Source organism: Simochromis diagramma, unplaced genomic scaffold, assembly GCF_900408965.1.
Source record: "Simochromis diagramma unplaced genomic scaffold, fSimDia1.1 OVJJ01000293.1, whole genome shotgun sequence".
NCBI lineage: Eukaryota > Metazoa > Chordata > Actinopteri > Cichliformes > Cichlidae > Simochromis > Simochromis diagramma.
In genome coordinates this window covers 24,775,268-24,794,859 of record NW_024386801.1, presented here as the reverse complement: position 1 = coordinate 24,794,859, position 19,592 = coordinate 24,775,268, and the positions used below count along the sequence as shown (strand labels likewise).

The 19,592-nt window shown below is 40.4% G+C and overlaps 1 protein-coding gene across 7 annotated transcripts in view; it reads left to right on the top strand.

The window, feature by feature from the left end:
* Nucleotides 1–19,592, top strand: part of cadps2 (Ca++-dependent secretion activator 2) — a 173,881-nt gene that overhangs the window by 3,995 nt on the left and 150,294 nt on the right. For 6 of the 7 annotated variants that reach the window (XR_005695094.1, XR_005695091.1, XR_005695092.1 and 3 more), the window contains exons 2-6: nt 6,712–6,825; nt 13,697–14,029; nt 18,347–18,427; nt 18,547–18,777; nt 19,184–19,305. Coding sequence is in view for 4 of the 7 variants with exons in the window: in XM_040026723.1 (XP_039882657.1) it covers nt 6,712–6,825; nt 13,697–14,029; nt 18,347–18,427; nt 18,547–18,777; nt 19,184–19,305 (881 nt within the window). In the remaining 3 variants the exon portion in view is untranslated. The remainder of the gene's footprint in view (nt 1–6,711; nt 6,826–13,696; nt 14,030–18,346; nt 18,428–18,546; nt 18,778–19,183; nt 19,306–19,592) is intronic. The other variant, XM_040026725.1, reaches the window with a different exon arrangement.

The following is a 19,592-nucleotide window of genomic DNA, read 5'->3' as shown; positions in this document are numbered from 1 at the left end:
TTTTTACAGTATGAATATAGTCTTTATGGTGTGTGTGAGTAACGCAGTGTATGACGTCACTTGACGCAGCAAATAACATTTTCTGTTGAAAGTAGAAAAATACTAGAAAACTAAGTCAGAACTGAAAATTTATCCGTGTTTTATTTCCTCGATGAAAGCAGAGGTGGTGTTTAGTGAGATAATTTCATGATTTTAGAGCGCAGTGTGCCACTCTCTCTCTGCTGATAGGAGTGAATGGAGTTCACCCAACAGTCTCTGTCTCTCATTTTCTCTCATCTATATGCCAGTAATTAAAATAAGATATTTATGTTATTTATATATCTATATAGTGTTTATTTTACTACATTTTGGATTCCATTGTTTAGGTGCTTGGATAGTCTATATTAGTTTCACACAATCCACAGCAAAAATAACAATGATAGAGAGTGTATTAAATCGGAGCAGTTGCATCATAAGCGTTAATTTAGTAATTACAAGACAAAATGTGAATCCTGGTCATTTCTTTTATACATCAAAGACGTAGAACAGAAATGACTACTTGACTGTCAGGTTAGTACGACTTGCTAGGTCTAACATGAAAACTGTTATCAAAAAGTTGAGTATCAAGCTCAGAGGCAGATGGAAAGAGACAGAGCTGGTTCTTTGAAGAAACTCTTACAGAACTGTCAACAAAATTGCTAATATGATGAAAGTCATTTTTCAGGCTCAGAATGGACGTTTTGTAGACAGATAAAATGATCTGTCTTTTTATAGTGCACAGTGAGCCTGTGTCTTCTTATTTGTCAAAAATATAATTTGTTAAACAAAAATGTTTCAATAATTATTATTAATGTATTTTTGGGAGTTGGCCAACTTCCTTTTAGGCTAAATCTTTAAGTTATTTTAGCTGGGTGTAGTTCTTTCACTCAGTCAAGTGTTTTCCTCACATAAACTTTACATTTTAACAATTTCATCTGAGAGAACAACATTCACTCTGTTTATGACTGAAAATCTCCTTGTCCTTATTTTGAATGTTGCGTTGCCATTAGCGAGCTAGACATGGCCTTTCCCTTTTGTGTTTTTTCTTTTGGCAGGCTGACAAAGTTTTGTTGTTCAGGTCCTTTTCCTCTCCAGAAACACGTGTTTCGTTGTCAAACTCTAACGTCTCCATCATACACTGCAGCAGGTGACGGTAGACCTTGTTCTTATCTGGTGATCTGCTGTGAGCTGGAGAACCTGTAGCAAATGGAGAAGAATGGAACAGAAACTAAGCCAAATTCATTGAAGGACTATGGTTTCCAGCTCCAGCCAAACGTGATAGTTAGAGAATTGTTTTTGACAAACACTGCAGTCACAACCAAGGAGTAGTCTGTCAGAATTTCTCCTTCAGCCACTCAGTGACTCCTTCAGTTCCTGTTTCAATAAACTCTGTTTGCTGTAGGCATGTCACGTCAGCCTCTTTATTGTAGTTAATCAATTTACAGCACACTCTTACATGCCTCATTTGATGTTATTGATTTATAGCTGACAGAGGGAGCAGTTTTGTTGTTGTTGTTTTTATAAATAATACAAGTTAGAAAAAGTAGAATAACAAATTATTGTAGGGAGAGAAGTGGACATGAGCATCACCATGAAAATTGAAAATAAAATAAAAATTAAGCTATTTCATATCTCTCTGTTTTCTCAGCTTCACTGAACATGACTCCCTTTTAACTATCTAGTTTGTGTGTTATTATACCCCCCATAATACAAGGAGTTACTGATCATACATTATTACCGGCTGAATTAATTTTACAGTTTTAATGTTTAGGCTGTGATAGCTCCTGCCACAATCTAGATTTAGTAAGCATTTAGTTTGTGTTAACCACTGCACTATGAAGCCACTCCTGTCTTACGCGACAAGGATAGTTTTCCAACAGGTTGATTAAAAGTCATCAGATGTGTTTGATTGCATTTAGTTGAATAATTGACTCAGTCATAAAAGGTTGATGGGGTAGTGTTGTCAGCTGTGTGTGCAGGTGGCATGAAGAGCTAAGTTTGTGAATGTGACAACTTGAGAATGAGGCAACATAAGAGCTTCATATTGATACCATAGGTGCATATACTAAGAATCTTGGACGAGTTCGAATCTGTCACCTTGACCTCAAGGTCAGAGGTCAAGTTTGCTGACCTCAAGTTTGCTGAATTTTTTTATGAATGCAGTAGCTCAAGGAAGTAGGACTTTGAAACTGATGTGATAGGTGTGTCTACTGGGAGGCTGAGGGGTAGCACTGGTGGCTGCCAGTGTTTTTACTTCTGCATTCATCCTGATGTTTTTTCCAAAACTGAAGAAATGTCAGTGTGTTTCTTGCAACCATAAATACCAAGACATAACAAAAGTACCACCTTGTCTCACAGATGAGATGGAGCCTTCTTGTGCAGTAATTTTGCTCTTCAAAGTCTTTCCAACATTTAGCCAATAAGCTATTTTGGTTTCACCAGTTATTGATTCAGCAGTGGTTTATCTTTAGTTTATTTGGCACTTAACAGCGTATACTATATTACTCTACTTGTGCCAGGTGACCAGATCCTTAGGGTGGACCAATTTTTGCGCAGTGTGTTTTAGGTTTGAAAGCCACAGAGACGAGGTACTTACAGAAATGTATCTCAGCTGTTCTGATACTGCTGGGATCACCAAAGGTTGTCACTTATGCAGCAGCTATCCTTATCTCTCTCTGGAGCATTCTTTAGGTGGCTTCCCAGCTTTCACAAATGTCCAACTGTGATAACCACATTTACTCAGGGCCTTCATGATATGATGTTCAATAGGACTGTTTATAAGGTTGGGGGAACCTGCAGTCAGCTGAGACCGAAGAAGTCCCTTAGATGAGTGATGAAATGTTTCTCCCACAGAAAATGTGACGTCCAGATGAACAGAATCTACTTTTTGGGAAGTAATTAAGTAGTAAACCTTAACATTAGCTGTTCAACTATGAACAATTACCCAATAGCCACATTAGCCATCTGTCGCCATTACCGTGGGAACTAGCAGGCTGCAGTTAGATAACAGATGGATAATTGTTGCTGGTTTAATGGGTCACGCATGGAGTATTGGGCTACAGGAGAGTGTATTATGTACATATGGGGAACCTGACAGATTGCTGGTTGTACAGAGCAACAGAGGAACCACAGCTGAACAGAACAGAGACTCAAGAGTGTGGAAAACGAATCAGAGCAAATAAAGAGTGAAATCTGGAGGACTTCAGACCTGAAAAGCAGAATTGAAGAGCTGTTGACTGAGGTTTGGTGACAAGGCGACAAATGTGGACAAACTGATAAACTTTACCTTTTTTACTTTTGCAATAGTTTATTAAAACGTGTTTATGTTATTATAGCCAGCTGTAGAGGTCAGTGTTAAAATATCTCTATCTCTTAAAGGTGCAACGTGTGGTGACTAATATCACACTTTCACCAAAGTTCATTTTCAACCTTTCCTTTTCTTTATTAGGAAACAGCACTTCTGCAAAAGGCTTCTATCAGGATTTTTTCTTATTCTTGTGATACTAAAAATGGATACAACATAAAAAGCAAGTACACAAAAAGGTAATTGACTAAGATTAGTTTAAAAAGAAATGCAGAAGAAAGAGTGGGGGCATTTTTCTGTATCCCAGTTCTTCTAGCCCTTTACTCCTCTGTTGAAAGAGGGAAAGGAAATGCATGAATGAACTTTTAAAACACACGTGCACACACAACAAGAACTATTTACATCCAAGCTGAGGGAGTGCCATCAAGGAAGGTCCTGTGTTGTGTATAAACAGTTTAATTAACAGATATATTTTATTATCATAATTGTCATTGTAATGAGACACTCACAAACAAAATCGTGGTTTAGTAACTCAGTAACGCAGCCTGCTTATGGGAAAGTAACAGGAATCTAATTTTTTTTGCAATAGTAATCCCTGACTTTACTGGTTACTTGAAAAAAGTAATCTGATTACAGTAACGCGTTACTGCCCATCTCTGGTCATGACCAACTCCATTTGCTGAGTGCTTTAATGAGGGTTTAACGGGAGTTGTTGGACTGTTTGAGTTTTCTTTGGTATTATCATGAATTGTTATTAGTGGGCCAGGCTTTTTGTTTAGACAGGACACTACAGGTTGTTAGTGTCTGTGGATGAAACAATCGTACCTTTACATGGTTTTGAGGTGTTTGGAGTGGCATTCAAATTCATTTTGTGGTGAGTGGAGAAAACTGAATATATTCCTCTAGTTGTTTTAATTTCTCCAGCGTGCAAAATGGGCATTCTGACAGTTGTCAGCTTTTGGTCAGCTATAGTCTTGTTGAATTACTGATAGCTCGGTTATTCTCTCAGTGACTGGATCTGCCATGACGAGTCTCCCCCCGTCTTGCATTACACAGAAAATAATTCCTCACATTGTTATTGGAGACCAACGTAACAGTATCCAGAATAAGTATCAGATATATTGATTTATGTTTTTATGGTTTGAACATTAGGATTCCTCATCAACCCAGAGCCATCCGACTATTTTATCTGGTTCTCTACCAGAGGTCTGGGAACTTATGGGTCCTACACAGTATCTTTGCTGTTCCTAGCACTGTGCTCTTCTGGATAGAGATCTCAGATGTTGTTCCTGGGACCTGCTGTAGCCACTTGCCCAGTTTGGAGGTCACTGCCTGCCCCGAGTACCCCGATCTCCACAGGAACCACTGTTACCTTCACCCTCCGCATCTTCTCTAGTTCCTCTCTCAGCCCTTGGGGCTTATTAAGCTTCTAATCCTTCCTGATGTTGCAATCACTTAGTCATAGTCATAGATGTAGCTATACTATCTTCCTCCACCACTACTATGTCAGTTTGGTTAGCCATCACCAGCTTGTCCATCTGTATCTGGAAATCTCACAGGATCTTAGCTTGGTCATTATCAGCCACCCTAGAGGACATATCCCATTTTGACCTTGGGAGTTCCAGGCCATACTTGGGACAGATGGTCCTGTATACTGTGCCAGCATCTTGGTCATGGCATTCCATGTAAGCCCTGCCTGCTAGCATCTTGCACTTTGCTGTTATGTCCCAGATTATTTCAGTGGCATCTCTGCACAACCTGCACTAGGGCCTTACCTGGTGTGGTAGAATCTAGTCTCTGGCTGTATCCCAATTCAGGGTCTGCAGCCTTAAAGTACGCATTTCAAGGCCGATTACGTCACAGCGGCGCGCCGAAGGCTGTCCCAATTCAAAGGCTGCTCGAAATGCGTCCTTCATTTCCCTGAATTTTAAGGCTGTGGCAGTGTAGACTTCGTGGTCCCATATATCCCACAATTCATAGCGCGGCAGTCGGTGTGGATAATTCTGCCGCAGACGGCAGAAGCGGAGCGGCCAAAGAGTAAACTGTGAAAAGTAAGTACTGAATATTATGTCACTTATTTATGTGCAAATGTTTAATAACGAAGAACATTAAAACATTACTGGTGGCCACATGTCGGCAAAGTTATGTGACATTAGTGACGTTTGTACTAACTTGGTTTTAAAGCCTTTACTTTAAAATATACGCCGTTCAATAGCTGAGCTTAATCCTACAGAGAATGATCAAAGCTCATGTAGAAACAAACAAACAAATAAACAAAAGATTTTCTCCTTCATTTCTGTCAAACAAAGCTGTATGACACGTTTCCAGTGGTTAGTATCATGGTTGCTAGGCAACCTGGGCAGCGCAACGGAGGCTAGACCGTCCCATTTCACAAGCCTCGCACTTCCGGCCTTAGCGGTCTTTGAGTACGCGGCCCTTGAGGATCGTTGAGGCTGCGTACTTTAAGGCTGCAGACCCTGAATTGGGATACAGCCATCATCTATTGATATTGTGCTTAGATCTTGTTCCGATGTTGCCATGATTAGTCCCTCTGTGCTGTCTTTCAGTCTAGCTTTGTCCAGCCGTTGGTAGGATTTCTCAGTATCACTTGTTCTGTTTGGCAGTTGTATATGCTGTAAAGCAGCCTGTCCTTCCATGATGGCTCCTCTTTATGCTCCTCTTCTTTCTTGGGTTTCTGCTGCCTGAGCTATTCTCTAAGCACACGATCAGTTGTGGCCATCTTGCTGATGTTGGAACACTGAGAAACGAGTTATTTTACCGTTAGTTTACATATTTGATGTCAAAGAATCCATAGGTCCCACATACTTTTCATGTAACCCCTTCTGCAGGGATTACTCGTGTAGCATTCCAGTAGCTCCCTATTCTCATTCCTTTTCCACTTATGCCTTCTTGTTCCAGTAGCCCACTTCTCATCAGTGTGTCCTGGTTCCTCAACACTTGACACAGACCTTGTTAATCCAAGCAATTAAAATCTTTCTTTTTTACCAGAGGTTTATTATAAATCACTGTTCTTTATATTTTTGTATTCAACGTGCCCTTGCAAATGAGATGCCACATTCTCTGTTTGCGTTTGCTTGATGTGTTATATTCAACACGTGTTGCATGTATGTAGCTTAACGGTCACCACAACTTTTATCTGTCGTGGAATTATGTTTGAATTGCCACAAAATACAGAATGAAGAATTTGAAAACCTCCCACAAAGCAGGTTTTTGCTAGCACTTTAACAGTGACTTTAAGCTTATATTTGTTTTGTTTTTCATTCATACCGCCACCACCTCATATTAAACCCTCACTTCATAATAATTATGCCCTTCTCTGCCACCACTCTGTATCATTTCTCTCTGTGCTTCATTTTTGTCTTTCTTAGGTCAATAAGCAGCAGCTACAGGCAGTAAAGGAGCGTTTTCTTGCTTTCCTCAATGGAGAAACTCAAATTGTGGCTGATGAAGCTTTCTGCAATGCTGTGAGAAGCTACTATGAGGTAAAGTTATTGAGTGAGTTTTGTAAAACATTTTTCACAGAAACAAATGTGATTTTAGCTTTACAATTCTATGGCAGGACTGGGACTCTCTTCAGGCATTGCCTTAATTCCTCTTATGTTGTTTCTGACCCACAAACCGTCTGACAGAAAGGTGGAACCAACCTGACGATATACTCTTATAGTTACTTGACTGTGTCCTCCTTATTTGTTTTCAACAGAGGTGGTGAATTTACCCAGTTTGTCAATATTAATGCTGACATGAAACAACTAGAACTATCTTTATTCTTTGTAAAGCTGACTGAGGCTAGTATGAAACAAAAGATAACTTTTCATGCTTATAAACTGCCTTGAATGCTGTAGCAACATATATAAGTATAAGTAAATCCTATTTTTCATTTCTACTGAGTTATTGTTATTGATGATGCACTACTTAATTTGAAATGTGAATCTTTTTAAACAAGGTACTAGCAGCAGCATTATATCCAGCTTTAGTGGCAATAGCTTTCTTGCTGGGAGCTAGAGCTGGGCGATATAAGATTTTTTTCATATCACGATATGTTTTTTTCATTTCAGGCGATAACGATATCTATCACGATATAAGCCAAATAACTATATTTGTAAGATTTAAATGTGCCGTTGCTCACAAGTAAAATGTGAAATAATCAGCAGCTTGTTTTGATTTAAATATTTATTTCCCATAATAAGTTCAACAGGGTAGATGTACTTAAGGAACATGAGACTTTTTCAGATAAATAAAGGCAAATATTGCAAACTACACAAAAGGCAGCCGCTAAAGCGTTTAAGTTTCAAAATAGAACAAACGAAACAGACTACTAAATTGTCAATTCCACTTAGAAACAAAATATTAATTCTAAAAATAAATCTTAGTTTGTTTTACAGAAGAACAGACAAAATTGACTAACTTTTGTCAATATCAAATAAACTGAGAACTAAAAGGAAATTCTCAATCTCTCCTTGTTGTATAGCTGAGCTTTTCAAACAGTTTTAACGGTTACTTTAGTCTGACAAAAGCTGAATGACGAATTAGCGCTTCCAGTCAGAGACTGAGGCTACGTCCACACGTACACGGGTATTTTTGAAAACGGAGATTTTCCGTTTTCGTTTTAAAAAATAATCCCGTCCACACATAAAGGGAGAAATGAAGGGAAACGCTGCTATGAACATGCCAAAGCAGCAGGTGGCGCTAGATTCCTAACCGTGCAGAAATGTTGGCCAATCAGAAGTCTAGAAGCCTCGGTGGGAAAAAGTAAACAAAGCTGGGGCATAGAAGCAGAACCGAGTCGTATGTGTGGAGGGACAGTAACTGTGTGTATATGTAAGCATTTAAACACTGCAGAGAGTAGAATTAACAGTAACAGTATTATAGAAATTCATTTCACCGAAACAATAACGTGGCGCACAGTGTGACGTCAAAAAATGCGCACACCTTTGACGCTGCGTTTTCTCCGTTTTTCTAGTCCACACGTAAATGCAAAAACTGAGTTTTCAAAAATCTTCGTTTTCAGTGACCAAAAACGCCGTTTACGTGTGGACGAAAGGTGCAAACGCATAGAAAAATCTGCGTTTTCAAAAATACCCGGGTACGTGTGGACGTAGCGCATGCACCAGTTTATTGTATTTCCAGACTTGCTTTCGGCACAATTTACAGTGCACGCTACTCTGTTTTTGTCAGACTTGAAATAGCCGAAATACCTTCACACTACGGAACTTCTATGGCTCTTCCGTTCGACAATCTCTCCGGCATTGGAACCATCATCTGTTTTCTCTTCGGTAACCTTCGGTCACGCTCGGTTGATTTTTCTAGTCGGCACACTCATTTCCTCCATTACCCGGGCGGTACGGTGGCTGGCTGCTTCCCAAACAAATACACATGTGCGGCTTGGCACTTGTGCTGTACGTAACAAGTCACGTGACGTGACGCTGCGGCTGTGATTGGTTCGGCTCTGCGCTACGTAATTTGGATTGGCTGTTCTTTTTTTTTCTTTTTTTTTTAAAAAGAGGACAAGAGCGGCGAGGTCTATCGCAATAGTTTAATTTTTCTATCGAGAAAAAGTTATATCGCGATACATATCGTTATCGTTCTATCGCCCAGCTCTACTGGGAGCTTCTACTGTTTCAAGCTGACAGGCCTATTGTCTCATTTATTAAGATGTTTCCTTCAAAATGCTGTCAGAGTAAAACTGAAAGAAATCAACAAACATATCCTGCTCAGACACTCATTTACATAGGTTGCCATATAAACAATGGAGACACACTGCAAACAACAATGTAAAAAAACAACAAGTCCTACTGTATAAATGCTGCATTAAACATGAAAGGTTTATACAATGTCACAAAACTAGGCAGCTGGGCAACTTTCCTAAGCACAATAATAATGTATCTCTGAGATGCTAATTGATACATCCTCCTTCAAATGTGGCCAAAAAAAATGACGCAAAACTCTATCATATGTCTTCCGCACACCCAAATGCCCTGACCTATCATGAGCCAGTTTCAACATCTAACCACGATACTTTGATGGAATTACTACCTGGAACACTGAATCCCCCCCAAAGTCCTCCCCATGAGGCACCCACTTCCTCACCAAAACACCATCCGGCAAAAAATAGCCAGCCACACTTTTCACCTCCGGAGCTGACAACACAGACTCCAACTGCCGTTCCAAGGATGGGTCAGCCCTCTGCGCACTCATCAACTCACTGCGGGGCACATCCAGAGGCGAAGCTGGCAAAGTCAGTAAAACAGGTTCATCCTCAACAGCGGCTTCTGTACACTCACCTTTACTTATTGCCCGTGTAACAGAACAGGCCGGGTAAGAGAAGTGACGACTGCCGGCACTATCCAACCAATCTAACCTGGAAGGCGAATCCGTAACTACTAGTGCTGATGACACCTTTCCCCACACCCGACCTCCGGCCAAATCATTACCTAGAATGATATCCACCCCTTCCACCGGCAATGCAGGCCTAACCTGCACTAAAACCTCACCATGTACCAATTCGCCCTCAGTGTTCAACCTATGAACCGGAACCACCATTATCCCCATTCCTCGTATAAGGATCTTATCCCCAGTAGCCGTCTCATTTGAAAACGGGAGAATGGACCCCACAGCATAAGAGTTGACAGCACCAGTGTCTCTCAAGATCCTGACTGAGACTTTTGCGTCCCCCCCCAGGCAGGGTAACAAACCCACCCCTGACAAAAGGCAACAAAGACTTCTTAAGCCCGTCAACCATGCCACATTCCACGTACTCACCATACGCCCTGTCCAAACCCAAGGGAACAGGAAGGCTTGCAGCTAGTACAATAGGATTCCCCTGTCCACCTGCTTGTCAGCCACCAGTTTGTGTTTTTCCATGTCCATCTTCTGTTTCTCCAGCTCCAACTGTTGCTTTTCCTTTTCAAAAGAAATTTGCAATGACATCAGCTCCTTTTGCTGCTCAAAAGTCAAGTTTCCCGGAAAAACTCCCAATGGCACAGTTACTGGCTGACCAGTTTTCTGTTGCCCAGCCACCAAAACACCCTTTTCAACTAACTGCAACTTAACCGCAGATTTCACAGTATCTTTGCGACGTTTATCCCCAAGCCCACTCAAATCAAGATCATACTCATCTGCAACTTTCAACAGCTGGTCCTTAGTGCAGTGATCCAGGAAATCTTCACATGGTGCAGCAACAAACTCCTCTATACCTGCCATGATGCTGCAAGGCTCAAAGAGCGCAGCAAAGGAAAGAGGAGGAAGAGAAAAAAAAAAATCAGCAGAAAACAAACAAACAAGCAAAAAAACAGTGGTTCCCCAGGTCAAATCGTGCCCCGAAAGACAAACATCTCTTGCTAAAGTGGAAATCTCCCCCTTACTAACCTGCCTACCCCAACTTACCTACACCATAACCCTAGTCATCATGCAGATTAGCGGCAGGCTCTTTAAACACTCAACCCAGTAACCTGGTTAGGCCCCCAGCAAGCTGGGTACTCACCTGACAGCCCTGGAAGTGTCCCCGAGACGAATGCTCGAACCACACACCACACAAAAAAACAAACCAAACTGAGTCCAAAAGGAACACGCTGCTGCACCTACAAAGGGAGACTCCACAAAACACTTACCACCCCAGAGAACCCTGCAATCACTGCTAAGAAGTCACACCTACTTGATGCCACACGAACCTGAGGCACCACACAAATCAAGCAACAAACCCACCATACTGGGACCAGATCCACATAACCAAACCCAAATCAGCAACCATCAAATCAAACCCAAATGGACGAGCCCCCACTTGTCACGAACCGGGCCGTACGGTCATGACAAAGAAAACCCCAGACGTGGTTAGGAATGTATTCCAAGCTTTATTCTTTTAAAACAAATAAAACAGAAAAGAAACCCTACTGTCAAAAATAAACAGTGGTGTGTGTAATCAGTACCATCAGTAGTGTGTGAAGGAATGGATGAGTGGAAGATGATGCATGTAATAGTGTCAAAAGCAAAAACCAAACCTAACGCAGCCAGAGTCCAACCTGGTGTCTCAGAGCCAACTAAAACTATGCCCTAAAGGCTTTTTTTTTTATAGAGTCCTGGTACACTGGCCCAGGTGTTGCCAGTGTCACTGATTGTAAATGGGAACTCCGCCTCTCCAATGCCTGCTAACAAGACACACATGAGCCAAAAGGAAGGCAGGGTGCAGTGGGTCATCACACTAATATAGAAATCAAATAACGGGCAATGAGACCTAAAGCAGTATGCTAAAATAAACTTCCATACAAATCACAAATGTATGCAAAGTACCGAAAATGATAATGACATGTTGACAACTGAAAATACAGGCACCAGTAACATGAGGAGGACTTGGACAGCTGAGAAGTCGAGGACATTGAAAAGTCTCTTGACTTCCTAATGGATGAAATCTTTACTCTCAGTTTGCAACAGTTAAAATGTTAAAGGACAGCATTAAATTTTTGATATTAACAGTAACGCTGGGCCACTGTGGAGTGTGCAGCTGATGTCATCTCTGTCTAAAAATGGATAGGGGGGAAAAAAAGTGCTGAATCATTCAAACGCTTTAGACCAGGGGTTTCCAACTCTATTCCTCGAGAGCTACTGTCCTGCAGCTTTTAGATGCACCCTTGTTCCAAAAATGAATGGCTTGTTACTAATCAATCAATTTATTTATAAACACGTGTTTAAAAAAAACAACAAAAACAAACAAACAAAAAAAAAACAGCACAGGTTGACCAAAGTGCTGTACAAAGTAGAACACACACACACACCAACTAACCACGGGTTGACATAGTGGTTTTTTTGATTGGTTAATGTGGTTGATTTTTCCACTAGCAAGGTGAGCGCTGTGTTTAGAAAGTCCAATATTTATCACGTGTTCCTGCAGTAAGTGTGACAACAGTACTTGCGAAAAATTATGTTGGAAATTCTTTTTTATAACTCGAGTTTTTGTTGGCCTGTCAACACAATTTAAAAACTGGTATAGAGTTTGAAGTTTGCACTTTTAACGCAAATTAAAACTTTGGTCTCGGCGAGGCGCCGTCTGCTGATACGTCATCTTAAGTCTTGACAGTGTCGTTTTGATGCATTTGTCTTTAAAGACAAATGACTGGTCTAAAAAAAAGTTATAGATTTAACACTATGTGAAGTTGGATTGAAGAAATAAAGTTTAAAGTTATAGCTTTCAGAGAATGTGTAGTGTCATCCTGTGCGAATACTGAATGACCTCACTAGGTTTGTTGGTTTGCTGTTGGTTGGTTTGGTTGCTGCTAACAGGCTTTGTATGTTTCTTACATAGCATGATCAGAAATCTTGATATCCATCAGCATGTCTGTAGGGAAAATAGATGTATGTGATGGACAAAAACAGAGAAGGAGAAAACGACAAGAGCTGCTATACTTTTTGGAAACCTTATTTCCTTGTTTTTATTGAGAAATTCTTACCTCACTGATACTGATTCATATCAGTGGTGGTCAGAGGGCCCGGTGGCGCCAGTGTTCGGCAGCCTCGCCTCTGTCAGTGCGCCCCAGGGTGGCTGTGGCTACAATGTAGCTTGCCATTGCCAGTGTGTGAATGTGTGTGTGAATGTGTGTGTGAATGGGTGGATGACTGGATGTGTAAAGTGCTTTGGGGTCCTTAGGGACTAGTAAAAGCGCTATACAAATACAGGCCATTTACCATACTAGAAGTGAGAAAAAGTGAAATCCAAATATGAAGTGAAGGAACCTATACTAAGGAGTTGGGTTTTTTTTGTTTTTTTTTTGTTTTTTTCAACATCCTGGACATCAGCACAAAGAACTGACCCTTGTGCTTTGGTAAGAAACCTGTTCATGTTTGTGGTAAACTGTTTGGATATGCTTGAGAATAGACAAACTGTTTAATTGCATAAAACTGCTGATTGGATCTCGTGGACATATGCTCTGTCAGCTGCTTGCCCTGGTTGGTTTGTCCAACTGACCAGGAGAAGTCCAACACAGAGGGACAGTGTTTATTTATTTATTTATTTTTGCTCGTCCACTGAAACGCCAGTGCACCTGGCTCAAACAGGCTCTCCTCCACATGGTCCTTTATAAAGTGCTGTACAAATCCCAGTATTTTAGCTAACAGGTGGATGTTCAGGTTTCAGTGCAGTTAGCCCACGATGACCAAGCTAAGGAGACAGAGAGCCCACTGCTAAGTCCAGCATTTGAAATCTTGGGCTTCAACTCTCATGTAAAATCTTTGGCTTGTTCCTGTTTCTGTTATTTAATGAATATTTCTGAATTGCAACATATGCTCTCCTCTGCTGAACTAGAAAAAATTATTCATGCATTTGTGTAATCGCGTTTAGATTATTGTAATGCCGTCTTTCCTTTGCAGGGCTTCCTAAAGAGTGAGCGTATTTCCCGGATGGTTCAGAGCGGTGGCTGTTCAGCTAATGACTTTCGTGAGGTTTTCAAGAAAAACATTGAGCGCCGTGTCCGCAGCCTTCCTGAGATCGATGGGCTGAGCAAAGAGACTGTGCTCAGTTCCTGGATTGCAAAGTATGATGCTATCTACAGAGGGGATGAGGACCTGTGGCGCCAACCACAGAGGGCACACCTAAGTGCTGTTTCAGAGCTCATCCTTAGTAAAGAGCAGCTCTACCAGATGTTCCAGCAGATCCTCAATATCCGCAAGTTTGAGCACCAGCTGTTGTACAATGCCTGCCAGGTGAGCTGCTTGAGGGTGACCGTTACAGCCAGACACACAAACTGAATGCATAATAGTGAATACTTCAACGTCTTAGGGCTGCACGATTAATCGTTAGAAAATCGCGATCTCGATTCATACTTATGTGCGATCTCATTTCCAAATGACAACGATTTTAAAAAAAAAAAAAAAAAAAAAAAGACGAGGACGATTGTACCGCATTTTGATCCGGGACGTACTCTGCATGAAAACAAGCGCTCACTCTTCCTGCTCAACAAATGACAAGGGCGGAGCCTTATACCACGTGATACAGAAGCTGTGCCGTGTGATGCTAAAATTAGCAAGGAAAAAACAACGGAGAGCACGTCAGGGATGACGAGAAAGTGACAGGAGAAAATCCGTCCCGGTCAACCACCCAAACATCAATAACGGGAACCTTGTACAGCGCTTCCCTATACCCGTCGAACTCCCGCAGGCACAAAGAAATTACGGAGGCTATCACTTATCACCTAAGTAATAAATTTGGCCCGCAGCCTAACTACATTTGGCCCGCGAAGCCAAACCAAATTACTATTAGAGCTGGCCTACTGGTATTATACAGCTAATATATATATTGTTTAGTATTAAGCTTTGCTTGTTCCATATTCAGTTTTCCAGCAAAACTTATTTGAGTCCATAAGAAAAGATTCATTCTTATATCTGGAGGAAGATTTTTTTTCAATAAATATTAATGTTAGCCCGCGACTTTGTTCCAGTTTTGAATTTTGGCCCACTGTGTATTTGAGTTTGACACCCCTGGTCTAGACAAACGCTACACAGTGCTGTCCCGCAACTATTTTTCTATTGTTGCACTACCTGCTCTATACACGCAGTGTCGAGCAACGGTGGAGACGGAATTTCAAGCAGTACAACATTTTGCGGCAACAACAAAACGTGAGACATTTGTTGTTTTTATGTTTATTTATTGTTTTTATGTTCAGTCTCAACTGTTACGAAGTTGATGTGCAGTTAATAAGTGCAATAAATAATTATACTAGAAAAGAAAATCGTGAGAGAATCGTGATCTCAATTCTAAGCCAAAAAATCGTGATTCTCATTTTATGCAAAATCGTGCAGCCCTAACGTCCATTGCTTAAATGTAAAGAGAAATCCTGTCTTCTGTTCTAATTATTTGCTAGACCTGCTTGATAGAAAATACTGAAATCAGTGGAAAGCCCCTAACCAACTTCTCTCAACAGTACATTTTTTTCCCTTCTGTGTGTCTTTTTTATAACACTTGTCAGTCCCTTTCAGATCAGGGTTTTTCTCCCTTTTACTTGTTTTGGCTGAAGGAGCAGCACCACCATGTTTTCCATTTCATATATTCTTCTAATTTCTATTCAGAATTTAAACATATTCCACGAGAATCAGAATATTATTCTGTTGTACAAATTGTTGTGTCCATACTTTAAATAATTTCTCACGTCAGTATGTTCTGTCCCAGCATCATTGCTAAAACCAGAAATATTGTGCATATGTTATTTGCACTTAAAGCTGGGGATGTGTTTGTCTGTATATTGGAAAAAAATAATCAGGCGTTAAACTGGAATTCAGCAGGTGTGGGGAAACCTAGAATCAGTTATACTGGCTCACTGTGGGGTAAAGAGTCAAAACTCACTATTTTTACTCTTATATTCATGGTGTGATCAGCTGACCTGTGCTGCTGTCTTTATACCACAGTATGTACTTCACCTATGTAAATGTAGAATTCTGTGAATTAATCTAAGCACTTTAAATCCAAACTCGTCCCTGCTACACTTGATGTAACCTAACTTTGACCATAAACACCACGGCCTCTGTGCAGCAATCCAACACAGTCCGTTACTGTAAGTTCACCACAGTATGGCAAGCAGTGTTGGTCAAGTTACTTGAAAAAAGTAATCAGTAACTAATTACTGATTACTTCCCCAAAAAAGTAATCCCGTTACTATACTGATTACTTATTTTCAAAAGTAATTAATTACTTAGTTACTTAGTTACTTTTTAAAAACACGATTTTCAACCTGAAGAGGTGATAAAGCGATAGATCTTCAGCCCAATTCTACTTTTTCTGCATAATCCATCATACAGAATGTAATCAAATGGAAAAGTCCCTTTTTAAAACTTTTTTTATTAGTTTTAATCTTTTAACTTTATGCATCAAGCAAAAATTTAATTATATGCAACATTCTCTGACTGGAAGAAATTTGTTTAACATTTAAACCTATTTTCTGCACATTCCAGCACATAAAATAAAATATGTATTTGTGTTTACACTCACTCTTTCAAATAGATGCAAGTAAAACACAGCAGAAAATAAATAAAGTCAAAGACTCAGCGGTCCTGTTGCTCTATTTTCACCTGTAAAGCAGGACTGGGGTAGGCGGAGGTTTACCCTGGTGCAGGTGTGCCGCGGCGGTCAGTTGAAGAATCCGCGAGTTTCTCTGTGAGTTTCCCATTACGTCGTTGTGCACTCGGCGCTTGCTTGGAAGTTTAGGGGTTTTTTTCGCTGTAAAAAGAAGTTTTCTTCCCACGCACAATGGACGCTAATGTTTTTGTCACTTTTTATGGAATCAAACTCAAAGTAAGGTCAGTACTTCCACGCTTTAAACACTGCATGCTCATACTCTCTCCCACAATCGATATATGATCCATTGTTGATCTGCACACAGCTGTTGTCACGAACGTCGCACTTGCTTACGTCACTGTCATGAGACATTCTCGCAAAAAAAATCACGGTTTTAGTAACGCAGTAACGCAGCGTTCCTACAGGAAAGTAACGGTAATCTAATTACCGTTTTTGCAATAGTAATCCCTTACTTTACTCGTTACTTAAAAAAAGTAATCGGATTACGCGTTACTGCCCATCTCTGATGACAAGCAAACCAGTTTATCCTGCACTAAGCTGCAGGATAAACAGAACAAAAATGCTGTTCCAGATCTTTTGGGCCCTGTTTAACCCCTGGGTATAGCGCTATAAATGGTGCATGAATTACATGTTTTTGCCTCTTTCATCAATTTGTATGTGATAAGCTAAGGTTAGTCATTAATATACTGAAACAACATGAGAATAGAGCAGCTGCGAGACAATTCAGCATTAATGAGTCAATGGTACGGAAGTGGAGGAAGAAGAATGAGTTGAGTAAAGTTTGATTTATCTGTTTTGTTTCACTTAATGCGCCTTATAATCTGGTGCGCCTTATGTATGGAAACAGACCTGTTCATCGACAGTGCGCCTTATGGTCTGGAAAATACGGTGTTTTGCTTTTTATTTCATTATGTCAGCTATGACATTTGTTTGGCTCTGCTGAATAAAGTGTCTAATGAGCAGATTGTGAGCTCTCCTATCAGTACCTCTAATCAGATTTGAATGTAACCACAGATAACAGGAATTCAAAGTAGCACTGAACAATGTGATTAACTTGTTGCATTGAGAAAACAAAACAAACAAACAAAAAAGCCTCCTGCACCCTGAAAGTCCATAAAACGCACAAACTCATTCATTCATATAATAAATCTTAAGATGATAAGATTAAGATTGGGGTTTATAGATTGGTTCAATCATTGGAGCCATTTAAAAAAAATAAATGACAATAAATAGGATGGTTAAAGGAAAATAACATGATTGAATTGTGAACAACCATCTGCACACTTCTGCACACATCTAGTGACGTTTCGAGCACACCTGCTTTTCATTAGACAATGAAACACCAAGCAGCACCATCTTAAATAAACTGTGAACAGTCGACAGTCAACAACTTCCAATCAAGAACCAAATATTTTATTGGACAAACAACAAGTGAAAAATCATCATTGACAGATTTTTCACTTGCGTGTCTGTTGTTTGGCCTACATAAGATCTGACAATGTTGTATGTTGACTAACATTAGTTTTTAAAGGTGTATATTAAAAACAAACAAACATTGCATGCATGATAAGGAGCTTCCTTGTTTTGATGTCAGGGGCTTGATCTCCACTTTCAGCCAGTTGATTATCCCAGCAGGGTATCTGACGACTAGCAGGGACGTAGGTGTTTATTGCCTGGACCTTGTTCTTCCCATTTAACTGACTCCTCAGGACTTGCCTCACTTTCTGCAAGTATTTGGTTGTTGTTGTTTTCCTACTGGCCTCCTCATGATTCGTGTGTGTGTGGGTGGGTGGTAAGTATATTATATGGTATGTTTTTCACAGGCTTGACATCCTGCTGAAACTCTCACATCCTCACACCTCAGCTGCTGACTGGTTGTATGTCAGAGAATTTCACTTTTCACTGGACAGTTAGTGACAATCTTTTTTTTTTTTTTCTCCCTTCTTTTTCAGCTCGATAGCATGGATGAGCAGGCAGCTCAGATCCGTAGAGAGCTGGATGGCAGGTTACAATTGGCCGAAAAGATTGCCAAGGTACTAACTGATTACTTGCATCCAGAAAATGTCACATGACTTCTATTTCCTGAAAGATACACATCCAATGTTGATGTTTACGTTAAGATGAACTTTAATGTATGTTGTGTTTCCTTCAGGAACGGAAATACCCAAAGTTTGTCTCTGCTGATATGGAGGCTCTGTATGTGGAGGAGCTGCGATCATCTGTCAACCTACTGATGGCAAATTTGGAGAGTCTGCCTGTGTCTAAAGGAGGTCCAGACTTCAAACAGAAGCTCAAACGCTCCACTGTAAATAACTCCTTTCTAGATCTTGGAGATGAGGGAGATCTGTCTAAGTCGGACATCGTGTTGTCTTTCACTCTGGAGGTGTGTTTGGATTTATAGAAATGTCTTCTGGTAACTTGCTCACAAAATACAGTGCTGTGAAAATGTATTTGCCCCCTTCACTATTTATTATGCTTGTGACAAACATGCAAAAAAAATATTTTAGATCATTTAACACATTTTAATTTTTAGACAAAGATGACCTGAGTAGATTAAAATTCTTTTTTAAATGTATGATTTGAAATCCAGGTAATCCTAGCATACTTCATGGCCTGTAGTTCATTCATTCAAAACTCTTCCAGCTGGGTGTGTTTCCTCTTTCTGTTACCTCTTCAAAGAGAAAGTGTCAGTGGTAAAAGCTGGGGATGTGAATGGGTTACTCTGGGTTGAAAACTGAGTTTGTTTGTTGTTCTGTTTGTTGGTGCCAAACCTCTGTTGATTTTCTCAGATTGTAATCATGGAGGTCCAGGGCCTGAAGTCAGTGGCCCCAGACCGTATGGTGTACTGTACCATGGAGGTAGAAGGAGAAGAAAAGCTACAGACCGACCAAGTAGAAGCCTCAAGACCACGGTGAGTTAATCTTCCTGATCTGTTCAGACCAGGGGTGGGCAATTATTTTTACCAAGGGACCACATGAGAAATTGTGACTGTTGTGGAGGTCTGCAGCAATAAGCTGAACTCAGTCCTGCTCCATGTTATTTCATCTCCTGTTGAACTTATTACTCTCTTATTACTCTCTTATTACTTATTAAAGAGAAGGGGACAAATTGCTGTATAGTCTCATACAGTGGGACTAACTACTTCAGGCTAAACTCATAATTCCAGCTTCTGATCTTTAAGTGTCAATTTTAGCCGCA